Raw genomic sequence first — 18,356 nt, 5'->3', positions numbered from 1 at the left:
AGAAGTTTTGTCATTTAGGTGGAGTAACTATGTTTGTCTTAGTGACATAAAGTTGTATTACCTAAATATTTAAAGTTGTCTTTACATAATAACAAAGATGAGCGAAATAAGAAGTGCCATGTCCTGTTATTCATTACAATATTAAAAAAGAGTAGTACAGTGTAATTATATTTAAGTTTTATTTTGTAATTCAAAGTGTGACTTTTTTAACTTTTCATTTCTTTTCAAATAACACATTTCTTTGTTTGGCAATACAGTTTTGAAAATGAGAGTCTGTTTATTTTTCTCAAAAATTTATGGTTGATAAACATAAACATTTATATAATCAACATGTCCCAATAACGTTTAAAATATATTACACAATGATCCATCAGGATAAGATATACATGTTGTAGAAATTTGTTTTGACTCTGTTCTGTCCCAGTTGATACCTTCACACACACACTCTCTCTCTCTCTCTCTCACACACACACACACAAACCTACACTACACCAACATAACCTACCAGTAAGATACTTTTCATAAATAATAAACAATTGTAAAAATGTATATACAGTGATGTATGTTTGCAGAGAAAATGGGGATAAAAGGGGTTTTAAAAAGGGTGACAGTGTTACATGAACTATTCAGACATTTGGAGATGTCACCTAAATTTTTGATGGAAGTGGGGACAAATGAGTTTTCCTGTATCATAAAATCATGCCTCAGCTAACATCCGTCTCCTCGGCGCTGAGACGTCTAAAGTCCCGCTGACAGGGACTTTTACTCAGGCAGGCAGGGAAACTAAATCAGAGGACTGGTGTGTGACTTTAAGTGTGCAGGGATGTCACAGAAGGAGGAACTCGATGTCTCTAAGTGCTTATTTAAATATTTATTTAATGACTAAAGCCAGAGGCAAGTTAGCAATTACAGCCAGCTGCTTTGTAAATGTTCTCAGCTGCCAGTGAGACGCAGCATGTTGGAGGCTTTACAGCAGGTCTGGATACTTATTTTAGCTGCTCACCAAAATACATGCAAGTGCTAATGAAAATTAGTTTTTGACACCAAAAGGAGCCTGTGAATGCCCACCTTAAAGTTTTTGAGAATATTCAGATTAGAATCTTCAGGTCTCGTCAACAAAGTGTGAAAGTTTGTTCTGCTACTTTGGTTTTATTTATCCTTCTTTTACACAAGATGTGAAAATGCTATCTTTTGTTTTTAGGGGTATTTACAACCAAAAGGGCATAAATATTGAAATTTACAGTTCTTATATATATATATATATATATATATATATATATATATATATATATATATATATATATATATGTGTGTGTGTGTGTGTGTGTGTGTGTGTGTAAAAACCTGCTTGGAAAATTGAATCAAGCACTGGTTTTTGTTGTTCTTTTTGCAGTTTCATGACTGTTTTTAATAATACAACAATCTTACTGAAGTACTGAAAAATTATGGTTTTATTGTCAAAACTTTTTTTTTCTGACTACAGTAATGTTGCAATAATTGTTTGTTTTTTTGACATCTGGCTCAATTTTTTTTTTTTTTTCAAATTTTTAAAGAGCAGAAGAGTTTTTGATAAATCCTAAACTATGCAAACAATTATAACATAAGTTGCAAAAGCAACTTCTCAAGAGAATAGAGAATAAACAGATTTGATTGAAGAAGTAGCTGGTTTGGCTTCAGATTTTAATAGCTGGATTATTGACTCATAAACATTCATCTTAAGACTTTGGAAGACAAAAAAAAGGCCCAGGCTAAATGTTGGTTTGATATAAAGGAAGAGACAACATCATAAAAGTTCACATTAAACAGAATAAAAGGGATCAGAGAAGTTCGTATGACTTCCTGGGACTACTTTTGGCTTCATAAACACACATAGATCAGAACAAAAACTGTTTATCGTTCCAGTAACTACCTACTAAAGACTGCTGCTCTTTTAATGAAGGACATGTCTGTACAATTAATTCATTATTAATATTATAAACAGCAGTATTTCTTTTTTCTACTCCTTGAGATTAGGAAACAGTTTGGGCTTGCCCATGAATTGTATCCCAGATCTGTTCAGTGACATCAAATCATCTTTTCCTCTGGTGGAACTTGGAGAACTTGTTGAAGATGTTGGTAATGGGCAGAGCAACAATCAGCAGCCCACACACGATGCACAGGGTTCCTATCAGCCTCCCAGCTGAAGTAACTGGGACCGTGTCTCCGTAGCCCACTGTGGTCATGCTTATGGTCGCCCACCACCAGCCGATAGGAATGGTCTGCAGCTCTGACACTTTAGATTCTTGCTCTGCAAAGTAAATCAGAGCAGAAAACAAAGAAACCCCCAAAGACAGGAAGAGCACCAGCTGGCCCATTTCTCTGGAGCTGTGTCTCAGTGTGGCCCCGAGCGAGCGGAGCCCGGCTGAGTGACGAGCCAGCTTCAAAATACGAAACACTCGCATCAACCTTAAGATCTGCATCACTTTGCCAACATTCTCTAGCTCTGTGTTCTTGTCCTCGCTCATTTTATCGCAGATTAACGTCACGTAGAAGGGCAAGATTGTCAATAGGTCGATAACATTTAAAGGGCTGAGCAGGAAGCTCTTGGCTGATGGTGCAACGGCCAGACGAAGAGTAAACTCTGCAGAGAAGAACAGGATGCAGAGGTTCTCAAACCAAGCCAGCACTGGGTTTTCAACGTGCTTCTCATCAGAACCCACCCGATGAAAGTCTGGCATGCTGTTCAAACACATGGCAACAATGGAGACAAAGACCACGCTCACAGATGCCACAGCCATTACTTTAGCTGAGGTGGAGAAACCTGGATTCTCAAATCGAATCCAAACACTCCTGCGAACATCTGCGCACCAGGAGCCTTCAAAGATTTCCTTGTTGTCCTCCAAGGCTGTAAGCTCCTCAGCAGAGGCTGCAGAGGAGCCTGAGCTTTGGAGCTGCTGGTCTTCACTTGTCCGATCCCAGCATGTTTGCTCCATCAGCTCCAGGAATCTGCTGCTGCAGCACAAGTCCAGGTGGCGCTCCTTGATGCCCCAGTACTCAATCTCCTGGACGAACGAGACCACGCACAGGCCGTCCACCAGGTGGATTTTCCCTGTCAGGTAAAAGTTGAGGATGTAACAGAAGAAACTCGGGCTGCGGTCGAAGTAGTATTCCATGTCAAAGGGACTGAAGTCATCGCAAAGCTCCAGGATGGCTTCTTTGGAGCTGCAGCACAGAAGGCGGCCGAGGCGTGTCTGCGGGAATCTCCTCAGTACCGTGTGATCCATGCGCTGCCTGAATCCTCCAACGTTTACATTAATGAAGCAATCATCAGGCTGATGAAGGATCTGCCCATAAACCATGATAAAACTGCTCACTTATCCCTCCTGAAAATCCTAAAGACCTCTTCTTCTGCAGATAAAAAACACTGAAATAAGCACACCTCGGATATTGCTGTCATTTGATCACATCTAAAAGTTTAATTTCAGTGACTTCAAGCATCAAATTACATCTGGGGCTCTTGTGACGCCCTGAGTGTCAGCATCACTTACAGGCGATTCCTAATTTATAACATAATGGGTTTTGACATACAGGGTCAGATTGTCTTATATTTGTATCAAATTTACCTTAAATACAGTATTATAGCTATTGCATGCATTTAACAGTATTATATCTATATTAGATTTAAATATTGTTTTAAATAAAAGCAGCTGATACGATTACTCTTAATGTGTCTGACAGATGTTAAGTGAAAAATAAATAAACAAATAAAAAGGAAGAGTCAGCATTAGCTCACCTGACCATGTGTAGCTGTGTTTGTCTCCATCCAGAATGTGGACGCAGATGTTTATGAGTCCGGAGCAGCTTCTCAAACGCTGCTACATCCTCCTCCAGAAGATGTTTAAACATTAATGCCCAATGCGCCACCAGTTTAAAGTGCTGCAGTTTGTTTAAGGTGTCCACCCTGGTAAATATAACCTAACATGACAGTTTTTTTGAGTGTAATTTTCTGCGTAACGTAATTGCGAGCACTGCGGACGTCTTCTCCATTTACAAGACTGCTCGCTAAACTCCAAGTGCAGATAAAAATCTGAAATAAGTCATTTTGGTAAAATTGTTTTACTACACAAAGCTGTGGAAGTGAACTGCACTGCGTTGGACATTATGCTCATGCAGCAGAGTGAAGCCTACGGTCTGCGGAAGAGCTGTAAAGATGCATGAGAGACGAAAGGGCAGAAAGTTAAACCATTCTGTGACGTTTAAAAAGTTAATAGCTGCTGGTGATCAGAGACATGCACGCAGAAACATTTCTGTAGATATGAAGCACTGAGTGTAGGTATGGACAACTAGTTTTAAAACAAAACTGCAAACAGGAGGTCAGAAATTGGCTCCAGAATGACTTGATGGAAAGGTGCATAAAATCTTCATGAAAATCTGAAACCCCTCATCCAAGGTAAATAAAAAAAAAATAAAAAAAATGTCAAAGTCCGTATAAAGTATTTCTTGGTGAATGTCAGCATACCTAAGACGAGAAAATATGGCACACATAAAGCATCTTTACAAACATGCTGAAAAAAGGCAGAAACTCAGTTTCCAAGCAGCAGACAGCAGATGGAAACTGTGAGACACAAAAACCCGTCAGAATACGCTGCACAGCAAACACTGCACAGCAAACACTGTAGGAATTATTACTCAGAACTAACACTGCTGGTTTCTGAATGGAAGAGTTTCTGCAAGTCTTACTTTTACTCTTTCACTTTACTTATTTATTTAAAGCTGGTTTTAAAAGATGCTCTTGGTAAAAAAAAGCTGAAAGTAGGGCAGAATATTTTCCAACAAAGATAGCCTTCAATAATGCACCAAACAGCAAAGACATATTTCAAACTGTACATTTAATTAGACAGGTTATTTGCTACCAACTTTAATGTAAAATACTTACAAAGTTGTTTGATTTTAAGTGTTTTACAAGAATTATTTAATGATTAAAACCAAATAAAAGATGACAAAAACACTAGCTGAACATAAATTCTGTTGTTTGATACATTAGCCACTAATATCATTTAAAACCACGTAGCTGCCTGTTTACAAATAAAGGTGTCAACATACTTTATATGAAACAAGCCTTTATGTGAAACATAGTTACGCTGCAGGACTGTGGCACAGCGGGCAGTAGCTATTTCTGCTGATCTTCTGTTCCAGAGCGCAACGTTTACACACATTGCACATCCAAAACTGGTACTCCTGGATAGGCAGACCCGTCACAATGCATGTGGGTACTTTGCCCTCAGACCTGGAGAAACAAAAACAGGACAGCAGAACCGGTTGAAGGGATTTTGTTTGGAAAGCCTGTAAAAGACAGATAAAGAGCTTCAGCTCTGTTTGTTGCTTTCTGAGCTTTTGTTATCTTTAATCTGTAGTAAAGGTTTGATGATTGAAAGCAGTGTGTGAGATACATAAAAAGCCAATATTCTGTACCAATTATTTTATCATTTAAAGTCAATAATCTCCTATTTATGTTTGAGGTCACAGTGTGATCTGACTCTAGGGTGAGTCTCACCCCTCAGCTGGGAGATCTGCCTCTATCATGCGGCTGTCCTTTGGGGGGTACTTAGTGAAGATCTCCAGAGCCAGATCTTCATAGAGCTGCCGCTGCTCGGGGCTCAGACTCTCCAGGGATTCCAGCTTGATGAAGGCCTTGGAGCAAGTACCGAAAGCCCGGCTGACTGCAGAGCAAAGGGCAAGCAGAGAGTAGATCTCCACGGCAGGGATGATGTCTTCGTATTCGCGCAGGTGAAGGGCTGTAGGATGGAGAACACAGAGCAAAGTCTGACTTAAACTCAGGCTGACTGTAGCATTGGAAACTAATTCATCCATCCATCCATTTTCTTTAACCGCTTCTCCATTCCGGGTCGCGGGTAGCTGGTGCCTATCCCCAGCAGTCACTGTGCGGGAGGCGGGGGACACCCTGGACAGGTCGCAAGTCCATCGCAGGGCCACATATAGACGAACGAGACAAACAACCATTCACACTCACACCTAGGGACAATTTTAGAGTCATCAATTAACCTAACATGCATGTTTTTTGGTCTGTGGGAGGAAACCGGAGTACCCGGAGTAAACCCACGTGTGCACAGGGAGAACATGCAAACTCCACCCAGAAAGGCCTGAGGCCGGGAAGCGAACCTGCAACCTTCTTGCTGGGAGGCAACAGCTCTAACCACTATTCCACTGTGCCACCCCGGAAACTAATTCATTTGAATTAATATTAATTAACTAATTAATGACTGACAGGCTGCTGACTCTGGACTGTCAACACGTCTGCTTGTTGTGACTTTGTGATAAATTTATTTGCTTCTGGCTGACCTTTTATTTCATTTCTGAGGTGTTTGTAGATCAGCACAGTTTCAGGACCTCACCTGGAGAACTGATCATTCCTATCAGCACCACATCATAGTTAAAACTTGCAACCAGACACTAATTTGCCTGGGTTAATCAGTTTGGACTGAAATCTAATCCATTCAATTTACAGAAAATAAGCACAATATAACACTGAATCAGATGACTTATGTACAAAAAGATTTAAAGACTGCTCACCGATTTAAATATTGATGCCTTTTCATTAATACAGGTAACCACCACTAGATGGCAGATGACTCAAATCAAAGCCAGTGTCCATATTAGTTCATGATTTGTTTATCATCAGTGGTGTAACTAGTAATTTATTCAGTGAGTACCACATCTTACAGAATTAATTTAAATAATAATACTTGTCTGGCTTTTTGCTGATTTGTAAAAATGCTACACTTTGTATGAAGGATGTAGAAGGTGTTATTATACCTGTGCGCATAGCATTCTCTGTGTGGCCTGCATACAGCTGCCTCTGAGCAAGCAGGAAGAAGTGATATGCTTCAGCTCCCCGCCAGGCGTTGTCAATAATGCGATTGTCTGAAGAGGTGGCATCTTCTTCAAGAAGGCCGGCAAGCGCAAATGTTGCCTAGTTGCACAAAAACAATTCACATGAAATGTTGCACAATAAACAATTATTTCATTATTTTTATGATCCCTTATTTCATAGCACCTAAGTACTCCAAAACAAAGATGAAAACCTTGTGAAATAAACACAGAGCATTGGATATACGCTGAGCGGCAGAGATTTACCTTTGATTTATTTTCTGTGGCTTTGCTCTGCTGTGACGTCTTCACCTGCTCGTGGTAGTTTTCAACAAGCTGTGCTGCCAAGACATAAAGCTTCTTCACCCTCAGAGGTCGGCTCCTTTTCTTTGCCTCCTCATCTGCAATCTGCAAAAAGAGGCCACAACTACAGTTTTTGCACAAGTTGCTGCAGTTCAAATACACAAGATTGTTTTTTTATCTGGGTCAATGACAGTCAGAGACTTTCCCACAATTTCATACTTATGAAATTTTAAAGATCAATTTTATTATTTTTTTTAAAGAGTCACGTGTGAGGCACGCCAAAACACACAGTCGAAACAAACAGTGAAACCAAAGTTTAGGATCTGCAAACTCATAAATCTTTGAGGCAAACTGAGGCAGTCTGAACTCTGGTCAAAATACTCTTCAAAGACGACTTTTCGTCCAAAAGGGGCATTTGATTTAGAGGAGGAAAAACATGGAGGGCTCCTTGTAAATAATTGTTTTACTACCATTTGTAGTGGTCATAAAATAAAAAGAGGAAAAATATTAAAACTATCTATCTATAACACAAGAAAAACAGGGTCTGAATACTTTTAAAGCAGCTCTATGTCATTTTCTGAAGAAACTAAATTACTTCAGTTGAGGTTCTGGTTGCGTTACTTTGGAATACAAAGATGAACTTTTTTGAAATGGAGGTGTATAAAAATGCTCACCTTGAACATGAGTTTAGCTGCATCAAGGAAGTGGTGGGCTTTCCGATACAGCTCCACCGCCTCCAGAGTTTTATTGTTCTCCAGAAGATGTGAGGCATACTTGGAAAGAAGGGATTTAATCTCCTTCATGTTGTGGGTCCTGGCTAGTTCCACAGCTTTGTTCCACTGGAGAGAAAAAACAGCAAATAAGCACGTCAACTTTTGGTGGGACTTTAATTTAATATCAAAATCAGAAAATATTGCTGAAATCTCTTTAGATTTGAAACATTCACAAGGGGTGTTAGTAGGAAACAGTCTGAATACATTGCTGTCAACCCTACAGGAAAAACTGCCCAGGACAGAAATTAGTACTGTTAATTACAGAAAATACAACATTTTTTACACTGAAGCCCGCTGTGGCTCCACAAAGAACCACTGCAGCTTCTTTTACTCGTGTTTCAAAAGCTTTTCTATACTTGACTTCATCCTCAACAATTTTAAATTGTTCAAATGTTAGTTTTTTTTTTTTTTTTAAATCATTATTTTACAACAAAAAGTTGAAATTTCCTTTTTGAAGACCATAGTTTGAGAGCAGCATTCACACTTCAGAGCTAACTATCCATCAACGGGAAGGTGGGAGGACAGCAGCTGCCAGGTTGACTGCTGCTCTGAGGATCAACGTGTCCGGCGCTCCGGCGCCACAGGTTTTCTTTCCGTCTCTCACCTGGTTCAGATGGACGCATGTGTCAACAGCAGCTTTCGGTTGGTTGCACTTAAGGTAGGCATTCACAGCCTGTTCACACATCCCCACATTGGAAAACATCTGCCCAATATCCTGCAATGTGGACAATAAAAAGACTTCTGATGCATGGAAAAACAGAAAGAAGGGAAAAGAAACCTTTACTGCTGAAAACGACTCACCTGTAACAGTGTATGTTTCTCTGGCAGATCTGCAGTCAGCTTCTCAAGGCCGGTGTAGTCCTCCAGCATGTAGTAACACTCTGCCAGCTTCTCCTCATTACAACCATCACGGTAAAAATTCTCTGCTTCGACCCTTGAAAGGGAGAGCCAAGGTCAAAATATTTTGTTTTTCTAATTTTTGTAGTTTTCTATTCAAATTTCCTTACAAACAGACACTTATTCTTTTAGTACTTTTTACTTTTTTACTTTTGGACTGTTTAAATGATTTAGCATAGCAAAACAATTATGTAAGCGTAAAGTTCTGACCCTTCGGGGGAATTTATTTGTTTAAAAGTGCGACAAACAAACAAAAAAAAACTAGAACTGCAAGCAGTTGTAAGATGTAGCCATTGTAGGTCAATATAACCAAATTGCTCGTAAGGGCCTTAAAATTAAAAAATTCACCAAAAATCTGTTAAAATGGCCTATACCATCTAGTTTGGTACAGTGCACGCGCACATATAGGGCATTAAATTGTGTGACTTGTGGTTTAGAAGTTACAGGACAAAATCCAAAAACCGTAATGTAGCGCCCCCTTTAGGTGGACATTTCTGATAATTTTTGTGAGCCACACATGCAAGCCCTAGTTACCGCCATGTAAATATAATATAATTAAATACCACTTCTGTCTATCTGCATAGTAGTCTCCGATTCCATTGTTAGCTTGTTGGAGCAGAGCATCATCAGAGGCCACAGAAGCATTTCTGAACAGTTGGTGCACCTTGAACCAGTCTCCCAGCTTGATCCTGAGGTTGATGGCGAGGTCCCTACAGAGACATGCATCTTCACATGTAAAGACCTGATTTGACTGATTCAAGCTCAACAAAACCAGACGTGAAGTGGATCCTTTGACTTTCAATACCTGCGTTCCATACCCTGGTACTTGTTTTCAGCTTCCTCAAACCTGCCAAAGTAGGCAGCAACTTCAGCTTGTTTCATGGGCTCGCTCTGAAGGTTGCCCAGGCGTTTGACAAACAAAATACCCGGGTAGTCTTTGCAGTGGACAAAGGCCTCCTCGGCTGTCTTCAGATCCAGTTTCTGGAGGGCTGCCTCAGCCAACAGACGCCTGGCAGGTTCAGAATGGAAAGTAAGACAGATAGTGTTTATCACTATTACTGGGTCCACATTCCATAAATTATCTGTATTTAGATTTAAGCTGGAATGGAGCTAATCTATTGAAAAGTTTCTTAGACTTCAAATCTCTCTGAAGTGAGTGTTTGGAAATTTTGAGCTAGAGAACACACAAAAGCAACTCTAATCACACAGACATAAATCTCTAAAAATGTATTTAATACTATAATCCTATACTAACATATTCCTATAGATAGAAAGTGAGAGCATCTGTCAGCAGCTACTGATGAGTTCAAATTAACACTTGAAATATTTTGAATTTTATCAATATTTGAAAAGAGGATTTTTTTTGCCCTACATCAGTTAAACAAACAAGGTTGTAGTTTAAACTGAAAATACTTCCATCCAGCAGTAAAACTGATATAACACCAGTCAAACGTGCTAATCCTGGAGACATTAACCATACCAAGTGGATTTAAAGAGGACAAGTTCAACACTATAAAAAAAGCTGTCTTCACAGACTAAATCATAGGTGTCACTTTTAACATTTACCAGAGTCTTGGATGAGGATTGTCTTCAATAAATTGTGAAGCATCTTCAATGCCAACTTTCTCAATCAATGCACGACTGTCTCTCAGGGAGCGGATTTCAAAGTTGATAAGGTTATCTTTGTTTGGTCGCTCTGGATCCTTTAAAAAAACATCCCATAATGTCTCAGTCAGTCAGCAGACACTGTAACTTTTATGGCACAAAGTTTTAGTTATGCAAAAAGCTTCTTTTTGGAATGAATTAGCAATTTTTCAGGAAAATGTGAGAAATCAGTCAACACACAGGAAACATTATGACAAATCAAGTTTAATTCCTACCCTTTTCTGAAGTTCTCAATATTTAAAATGAAAATAAAGAAGCTCTGATTATGTTTAAGTTTCATGCAACTCAAAGGTTTCTTATTTTGAAATTTTACCTTCATGATTTCATCAAGCAAAACAGATTTGATTTCCAGGTCCTCAAAGTTGCAGATGTATCCAGAAGTTTGAATGGGTTCCTGTTTTTGAAAATAAATACAGTAGATAACTTTAAATTAAGGGTATGTTTACCTCGGCATAATAAGGTAACATAGAGAAAGATGTACAAGCTGTAATTTATCAGATGTATTTTATTAATAACATTTGAGTACTTACCTCTGGGTCAAGGTCCCTAAAGACGTACATTCTGGTTTTCTCCATCATGGCAAACAAATTAGGATTATCATTTGCCCACTTCATGTCCCAAACGTCTTTGCGCTCAAACTTGGACGGATCTCCTGCACCTGCCTGGTTTCCTGTCCCATCACCTGCAGCGGAACGAACTTCCAGGTCCAGCAAAGTCAGCACGCCCGCGATGTCAATTATGGCCAGCCGACTAAAGAAAATAATGCAATTATTAACGGTTATCAAAGGATACCTGATCTAACTCTGTAACACAACCAATGCTGACCTGGAGTTGCAGTTCAGAGACAGATAATAGGCTCGGTTGTTTAAGGAGTATTTTTGGATGAGAGAAACATTTGGAAGGATGTATCTGTAAATGCTGCCAGACTCACGAGCCTATAAACACACAGAAAAGATTTATTTAGGTGAGCATCCCAGCAACACAAGACACAAACACTTTCATTTAAATCTCGGTATATATGCTTTAATTTCAATCTTCCTTCACAACAGACAGGTACTCACCACTATTAGGGTTTTATCTGTTGCTGTAATACCACAGATAGGGTCTCGAGTTCTCTAGAATACAAACAAAACAAAAAAGACCATAACAGTTTTTCAGCCTTATAATAAACTCTTTTAAATACTCATTGCTAAATTTAAACCAACATGGTATCTACAAATATATTTTTTTAATTCAATTTAAATCTTACTATATTTTAATATTGCCAAAGGAAAGTTCTTTTGAGCAGCATTGTGTTTAATAAAGTATTTCATACTTTATGATGAGATTAAAAAACACTTTAAATAAAATGTTTTGCATTGAATGTAGAATAGTTTTTCTTAACATTTTTGTGTCTTCAAAAAGTCCTTGCACTCCAGGAGATAAAAATATGTCTTACTGCGAAGGCTTTTGATAAATCTGTCCCACCGTCGCTGGTTCCAGAAGGATTACTGTCGATGTGATAGAACCTGGAGAAGCAGGAAGTGGAAACGTGTGAGAAAGAAGCTGAGAAGCAGCCAGATAAAGAGCCGTCCATTTCCCGGTTGCGACTTGTGGCCCAGGTGTGAGGAAAACCCTGGCAGAACATTAAATCACACCTAGCCTGTCTGGAACCTCAGTGGCATTTCATGACTGAATGAATCCTTTTCATTGCTCTGTCAGGACCTACACTTTACACTGTAATGGTGAGCCAATAAAGCAAAGGTTTCACCCACTGACTCACAGAATCCAACACTGTGGTGCACAGGCTTTCCAGTAATAATGTGGTCTACTGGAAATCCCAACATAGCCTTTCTGTAATCGTCTTTATTTCTAGTAAGTGCCTTTGTTTACGGTGCAGGGTTAATGACGTCCAGTTGAAATAAAATTTAGCACAATTGTCAGTGTTATATAATGCTTGGAAAGCCTCACCTCTCCTGCACCCCTTTCTTTGTTTTGGTCACTTTGTTGATCTCCAGCGCTGTCAGTTTCTTTGCCACTCTGTACTGCCACAAGTAAAAAACTTCTTTGGATGCAGCAATGACGTGAGTCTTTGTCATGGTAACAAACAGTGGATCTACAGAGACAAAGTGACACACACCGTATGGAGTGCATATGATCACAGGTTAAAACACAATACTATACCAAAAAGGTGTGAGATACAAAGATATTTTGTGATCTCTGCTAAAAAAATATATTGTAGGCTTTCTGCAATCGTCTTTCTTTGTACTAACTGCTTGAAGTGTTGCATCAGTGTTGTGCCAGAACACAACTATGATCAGTTCAGCAGCAATTCAAAAGACTGAGCTTCGCCTCAACAGGTTGCATTTCTACACAAAACTCACCAATGTCAATGTATTTTGAGTCCAGAGGAGTTCCAATGGAGTTGCACAGAATCAGGACATACTGTTTAAACACAGCAGAGCCAGTTTATTCAATAAGTCAACGTCTGCGTTATATATAAACAGAGAATGAGCTTTTTTGTGATGTAAGGTTTTAAAATGAATACTGTACCTTTGCAGGACTCCCAGATTCTGACCCAGCATCCTCCTGTGTGACAACAAATTTCCAATTTGATCTATTTTTTTTTAAATTCCTCAGTTCAGTAAAAAGTTAGAAAAATGCTTAAAAAGTAACAAAAAGGTCTTAAAATGTAGCAACAAGCATGCATTTTCTTTTTTGGTTTTATTTTGTTTTGTTTTCTACCTGAGGCTGGGTTTCATCTGCCTTGCTAGCCAGGATACAGAAGTCTCCAGAAGTAGTGATAGACATCAGGCTCTTGACATATTTGACAAACTTCTCATTGTTTTTGGTATCCCAGAATACTACACAGTACTCTTGCCGCTCTGGCTTTGTGTAGGCATACACCACTGTGCTGCAACAGTAGCCCCACTGTTAAAACACAAAAAAACTCAATTTCATTTTAAAAATAAAAGATGAGTGACCAGAGAAAATGCTTGTTGACTCTCAAATGTCATTGACAAATATATGCTTCCCATCAGATTTCTCTCACATTGTAGTTTATATTTCATTTGAGTCCCCAAAGTTATCTTGCAGATAAATCCTCATAAATCAATTTATCCAGAAAAACAGCAGAAAATGTAATTAGAAAAGACCACCAGTCTCTTTTCAACAAACAGAGCTAATAAAAACCGTAAATGCTCTGACAAAGACTCTACATCTGACACTGAATGTAATGTTTGACCATTTTGATTATCAGAATAAACTTAGTTATAAAATCAGACTATTTTTCTGATTACTATTTTTAAAGTGTAGAGTTTCATGGACCGTGTGAGTGACGAGTGTTAGTGTGTACCTTATAATCTGGTCTTATGTTGGCAAAGTAGATGTAGGAGTCCACAGCCAGGCCAATTCGAAGACCTCCTCCCTCCCAGGCAATCCCTGACATCTGCTTCCCGGGCACTTTGAGAGTTCTTAGATGCTGTATAATAACAGAAGGACAGTGAGAACAAATAACTCATCTTCCTTAAAGATTTCTTCTTGAGTCAAGCTGAAGTTAGTGCAGGAAATGAAAGGACAATAAACTCTGTCAGCTAAAGTAAGACTGTGCCACCTGCCTCCACTCTGCTAATCATATTTTTTTTTTTGCAAGAATTAATGATGATGAAAACAATCAGTCACTTCATTATCTTATTTAGTACCTTTGGAGACATTTAACTTGGGTTCTGTGATTTATACAAGGCATATCTATTGACATTTTAAAACTGGTTTTCTTTTTTCTTTGTGATCCGTTTAGTTATTTATCTGAGACAATCCACTGTCATAGATCTTTAGAAATGTCAACATGGACAGCAGTTGGAAAAAACTCTTTCACAGAACACATCTTCACCTCTCCAAATGGTGTGTAAAATTGCACCACATTGAATTCCTTCTCCATATTTGAGGCTCTGAGGGAACCGGCCACCGCCAGCACACTGCCACAGTGGTTCCACTGGATACTGACCACATTCATCAAAGTATCAACGCACACTGGGTCTGCAGAAACAGGCAGGAGTGTTGAGTGGCACTGTTAGCAAACATTTCAGTAAAATAAAAACATAAACCGTACAGGAGGTGCTTTGGTTTTTTTGGTTTACTCACTCTCGTCGTTCTCATAGCGCATTATTTGACATCTTCCATTGTCGAAACAGATGGCAAGACATGGACAGTCTGGCTCAACGTAACCTCCTGTTCCTGCATACCAGTGGATACCAGATATACTGACAGCTCCACTTGCACTGGCGAGACAGCTGATGGACATTTTCATCTGAAACATAACAGTCAACAAGTTAACACAAATATACTACGGTAGGATGACAAGAACACAGAATAGTTATCTTATTTTCACGTGAATGCATTCAGAAAAACAAAGTGGATTTAAATCTAAAAAGGTTTGAAATGTTTAGATCTTTCCTAAAACCAAAATCATTCGTTACTGATGCAAGTCATGCTGCCAGCGTTCACTAGCGTGGTTATTATGGCTTCATAAAAACAGCATCACTTAAATCAGGAGGCTATGCAGCACAACATGGGCATATGCAACAACATAACTACCTTCACTGAAGCTTAAACACTCACTATGAAGTTTCCTTGATTGTCATAGATGTGTACTTCCCCGTTGGCCATGCCAAAAAGGAGGATTCTGCTGTCTGGTGACCATGCCACGTGAGCAAGCTGACTTCCCTTTAGCTCCTTTCCCCAAATCCGGTTTCCTACAAGCAGAAGGTGATAATCCTACTAAAGATATTTGTACTCAGTTCTTCACAATGCTTACATGAAATCCCCTTGAAATGGATTTTACTTATCTAATGGTATTTATTGTTTTATATAAGTAAATATACCATCTACAGATCCAACAATGACTGCTCCATCTTCATACACAATGCAGATCTTTTGACCATCAGCATTCCAGCTCATGCTTCTCACCACTGACTTGTTCCTGTTGTTGATCATCTCCTCGCACCACGCACCTCAGGGAGGAATAAAGATATACCACTAAACAAGACAATATCCTTGCAAAAGCACGAAATATTTAAGTTTGACTTCAGTCCTCACCTTTGTAGAGCATCCAAACAATAATCAGTCCATTCTGGTCACTGGTTGTCAGCTTCTCGTACTGTTCGTTCCATGTCACTACCTGCACTGCACCTGCATGGGTTTAAATCAGTAAACTTAGATTGTTTTGTTTTTTTCCAAAAAACATAATTACCAGACAAAAAAGGTAACACAAAAAACAGAATTTTAAACAATATTTCCAGAAAATGCATCAAAATGAATGATTTTACAAAATATGAAATTTTACAAACCTCAAAAAAGAAAAAGAATATTTATAAATCAAAACTAAATAAAAGGTCTTCTATGTTTTATTGTTAATTAATGGAATTTTTTCTTATTTTTCTTTTGCCTGTTCCCTTTTCAGGGGTCACCACAGTGACTCATCCTTCTCCATCTGACTGTCTTCTGTGTCCTCTGTCCTCACTCCAACTCCTTCCATGTCCTCTCTAACTGCATCCATATATCTCTTCTTTGTCTTTTTCCTGGCAGCTGCGTCTCTAACATCTGTCTACCAATATACCCCCTGTCCCTCCTCTGCACATGTCCAAACCATCTCAGTCTGGCCTCTCTAACTTTATCTCCCAGTCCTTCAACCTGTGCTGTACCTCTGATGACCTCATTCCTAATCCTGTCCATCCTCGTCCCTCCCAAGGAGAACCTCAACATCTTCAGCTCTGCCACTTCCAGTTCTGTCTCCTGTCTTTTTGTCCCCAAACCATACAACATGGCTGCTCTCACCACTGTCTCACTGTCTTTTCTTTGACCTTTGCTGCCACCCTTTTGTCACAAATTACTCGTAGAACTAAGTCCTGCACCTTTGTGACCTCTGCTCCTTGCAGCCTCACTGCTCCACCTGCTTTCCTCTCATTCACACACATGATGGAATTTGTTAGTTTTATAAAAAGCTACTTCGTTACGCATTTGTGTGATCAAATTGTTGTGCGGCACTTCAATTGCACTGTAGCAGACTACCCAAGTTGTTGTTTTTGTGAGGTAAATTATAAAATACAGAGTCTACAGTTGTGACTCACCACTGTGTCCCTCTAAAGTCTGGTTCATGGACAAGTTACTGGGTGCAGCAAGACCTTTAAGTCTGGCATCGTCTGTAAGAAAGTTCAAATTTTGTTGATTGCATTTGTTATTCATTGTGGTCATCGGTAACAATAACTTCAAGTCAGTCTAATACTATGAGTTGTATCGTTTTCTGCTTACAATGACAGGAACCGGAGCAGAGTCAAAAGGATTATTAAGGTTTTGACAGATTCTTCTCCAAAAATACAAGGCATTGTTTTAAATCACAGGATTATTACATAACAATTCAAACAGTAATAAACGCTCTGACACATAACTGAACTATAAAGTTCATTAATCAAACCAATTACAAGTTTTTAAAAGAACAGTTTGAGGCTATTCTAATGCAAGAAATACACAAAAATACATTTAAAAAAACATCTATAGTAAACAAGAGATGCTGGTGAAATTATACTGCCATGCAAATGTCCTTTAGAGGTATGTTTAAAAAGCTATGTTTACCATCTAAACCCCGAAGGTAATTCCCAGTTTTACACCTTACCTGTCTGAGTTTCAAGCTTGAGCACTCTCAGGAGACCATCATCCCCTCCACATGCAATGAAACCCTGGTCTTTGTTCCAGGAAACGCATTTCAGATGAATGTTGTTGGGAATAGCAATCTATACCACACGGAAAATACGACAGTCAGGTTGTCACCAACACGCTTAAATCTGTGACATAAATGTTCCGTAAACTGCTCACCTTCTTGCTGAGATATATAAACATAGTGATGGCTGAATGATAACGAAGTTCTCAAAGATTAACTTTTTACAGCCTATTCTATAAGTTTAATTTATAAATGCACAAAACTAATGTCTTTCTTTTTTTTAAACGTTTGCAATGTACATCACGAGGCCTAATGCTGTTTGCGTTAGCCTAGCTTAGCATAGTTACCGTTTTTTATCTCCCAAAACAAAGTCAAACTCCTTCATCCTTTTTATAACCCTAAACATTTAAAGGCTGTCTACCGCAACAGATAATAATGATAGTAACCGCATTGCAAAATAGTTTAAATACGACACTGAACTCTGCGTTGCCAGATTTGGGTGAATCGAGGCTATAGCTTTCATCCGTCTCCCATGGTAACCGTAAACCGGAAGCATTGAAAATGAGTGCCTCCTGGTATTTGTAGTTTTTCTTGTAAATTCATTTTGCAAGCATTACTTTGGCTTTCTCTCTGAACAGTGTGGATTATTTGGGTTTAATATTGGAACTCCTGGTCTGAAAAAAAACTGGCACTTTTTTAGATAACTATATACAAAGTAGTCTCTATACAATGGCTAAATACCCTCTTCTAAATCTATTAAATCACCATTAAGATACTTTTTTATTGCATATACGTTTGTAAGTCTTCTGGGACTGCAGAATAGTTGGAATCTCAAGATAAAAACTGTTTCTTTAAAATGCTTTAAATCAAATTATTTAGTACATCTAAAATAAATCAGTGTGATTATATGTGTTGAGAAAAGAAAGTAATTGTTACTTAAAATGAGCAGGCTGTTATCTCAAACTTGGTAATTCTGATGTGGCAGCAAATGAACTTAAGCAAAATTACAAAAAATTGTTTTATAGAAGTAACTTTGTATGGTAAAATTATTCAGTAAAATTAATAACCATAAAAATGATTAATTGAGCTAAGAGAGCATACATCTTTAATACACCTTACTGTAAGTTTCATTTGTCTGTGATCATATAGACTAATAATAA

At 38.6% G+C, this 18,356-nt stretch overlaps 2 protein-coding genes across 2 annotated transcripts; both read right to left on the bottom strand.

Annotated features, from left to right (window-relative positions):
- Positions 1-1,660: 1,660 nt before the first annotated feature.
- LOC108245087 (potassium voltage-gated channel subfamily S member 3-like) lies at positions 1,661-4,606 on the bottom strand. Its single transcript, XM_017431726.3, has 2 exons — positions 3,773-4,606; positions 1,661-3,387 (listed from the first exon to the last, which is right to left on the bottom strand). Exon 2 carries the CDS (start codon positions 3,336-3,338, stop codon positions 2,070-2,072), a length of 1,269 nt encoding a protein of 422 aa, XP_017287215.1. The 5' UTR covers positions 3,339-3,387; positions 3,773-4,606; the 3' UTR covers positions 1,661-2,069.
- Positions 4,607-4,848: 242 nt separating this feature from the next.
- wdr35 (WD repeat domain 35) lies at positions 4,849-17,743 on the bottom strand. Its single transcript, XM_017431701.3, has 28 exons — positions 17,352-17,743; positions 17,152-17,269; positions 16,610-16,681; positions 15,579-15,671; positions 15,365-15,493; positions 15,102-15,235; positions 14,625-14,790; positions 14,374-14,519; positions 13,840-13,965; positions 13,230-13,415; positions 13,038-13,073; positions 12,869-12,929; positions 12,456-12,600; positions 11,944-12,013; positions 11,567-11,620; positions 11,331-11,440; positions 11,036-11,255; positions 10,819-10,899; positions 10,407-10,543; positions 9,646-9,849; positions 9,404-9,550; positions 8,745-8,877; positions 8,548-8,658; positions 7,845-8,009; positions 7,135-7,275; positions 6,814-6,970; positions 5,534-5,774; positions 4,849-5,266 (listed from the first exon to the last, which is right to left on the bottom strand). The coding sequence occupies exons 1-28, from the start codon at positions 17,373-17,375 to the stop codon at positions 5,116-5,118; spliced, it is 3,558 nt and encodes a 1,185-aa protein (XP_017287190.1). The 5' UTR covers positions 17,376-17,743; the 3' UTR covers positions 4,849-5,115.
- Positions 17,744-18,356: the final 613 nt, after the last annotated feature.

Source organism: Kryptolebias marmoratus, linkage group LG10 (assembly GCF_001649575.2).
Source record: "Kryptolebias marmoratus isolate JLee-2015 linkage group LG10, ASM164957v2, whole genome shotgun sequence".
NCBI lineage: Eukaryota > Metazoa > Chordata > Actinopteri > Cyprinodontiformes > Rivulidae > Kryptolebias > Kryptolebias marmoratus.
This window is presented reverse-complemented; position numbering and strand designations above follow the sequence as displayed.

What these genes read in the sequence shown, in the direction of transcription:
- LOC108245087 (XM_017431726.3), bottom strand. Translation starts at nt 3,338, where the DNA reads ATGGTTTATGGGCAGATCCTTCATCAGCCTGATGATTGCTTCATTAAT.
- wdr35 (XM_017431701.3), bottom strand. Translation starts at nt 17,375, where the DNA reads ATGTTTATATATCTCAGCAAGAAG. An exon ending in CAAGCTTGAAACTCAGACAG is followed by an intron (nt 16,682 to 17,151) that starts GTAAGGTGTAAA and finishes ACTTTCTTACAG; the next exon opens with ACGATGCCAGACTTAAAGGT. An exon ending in CATTGTTGGATCTGTAGATG is followed by an intron (nt 15,236 to 15,364) that starts GTATATTTACTT and finishes TTCTGCTTGTAG; the next exon opens with GAAACCGGATTTGGGGAAAG.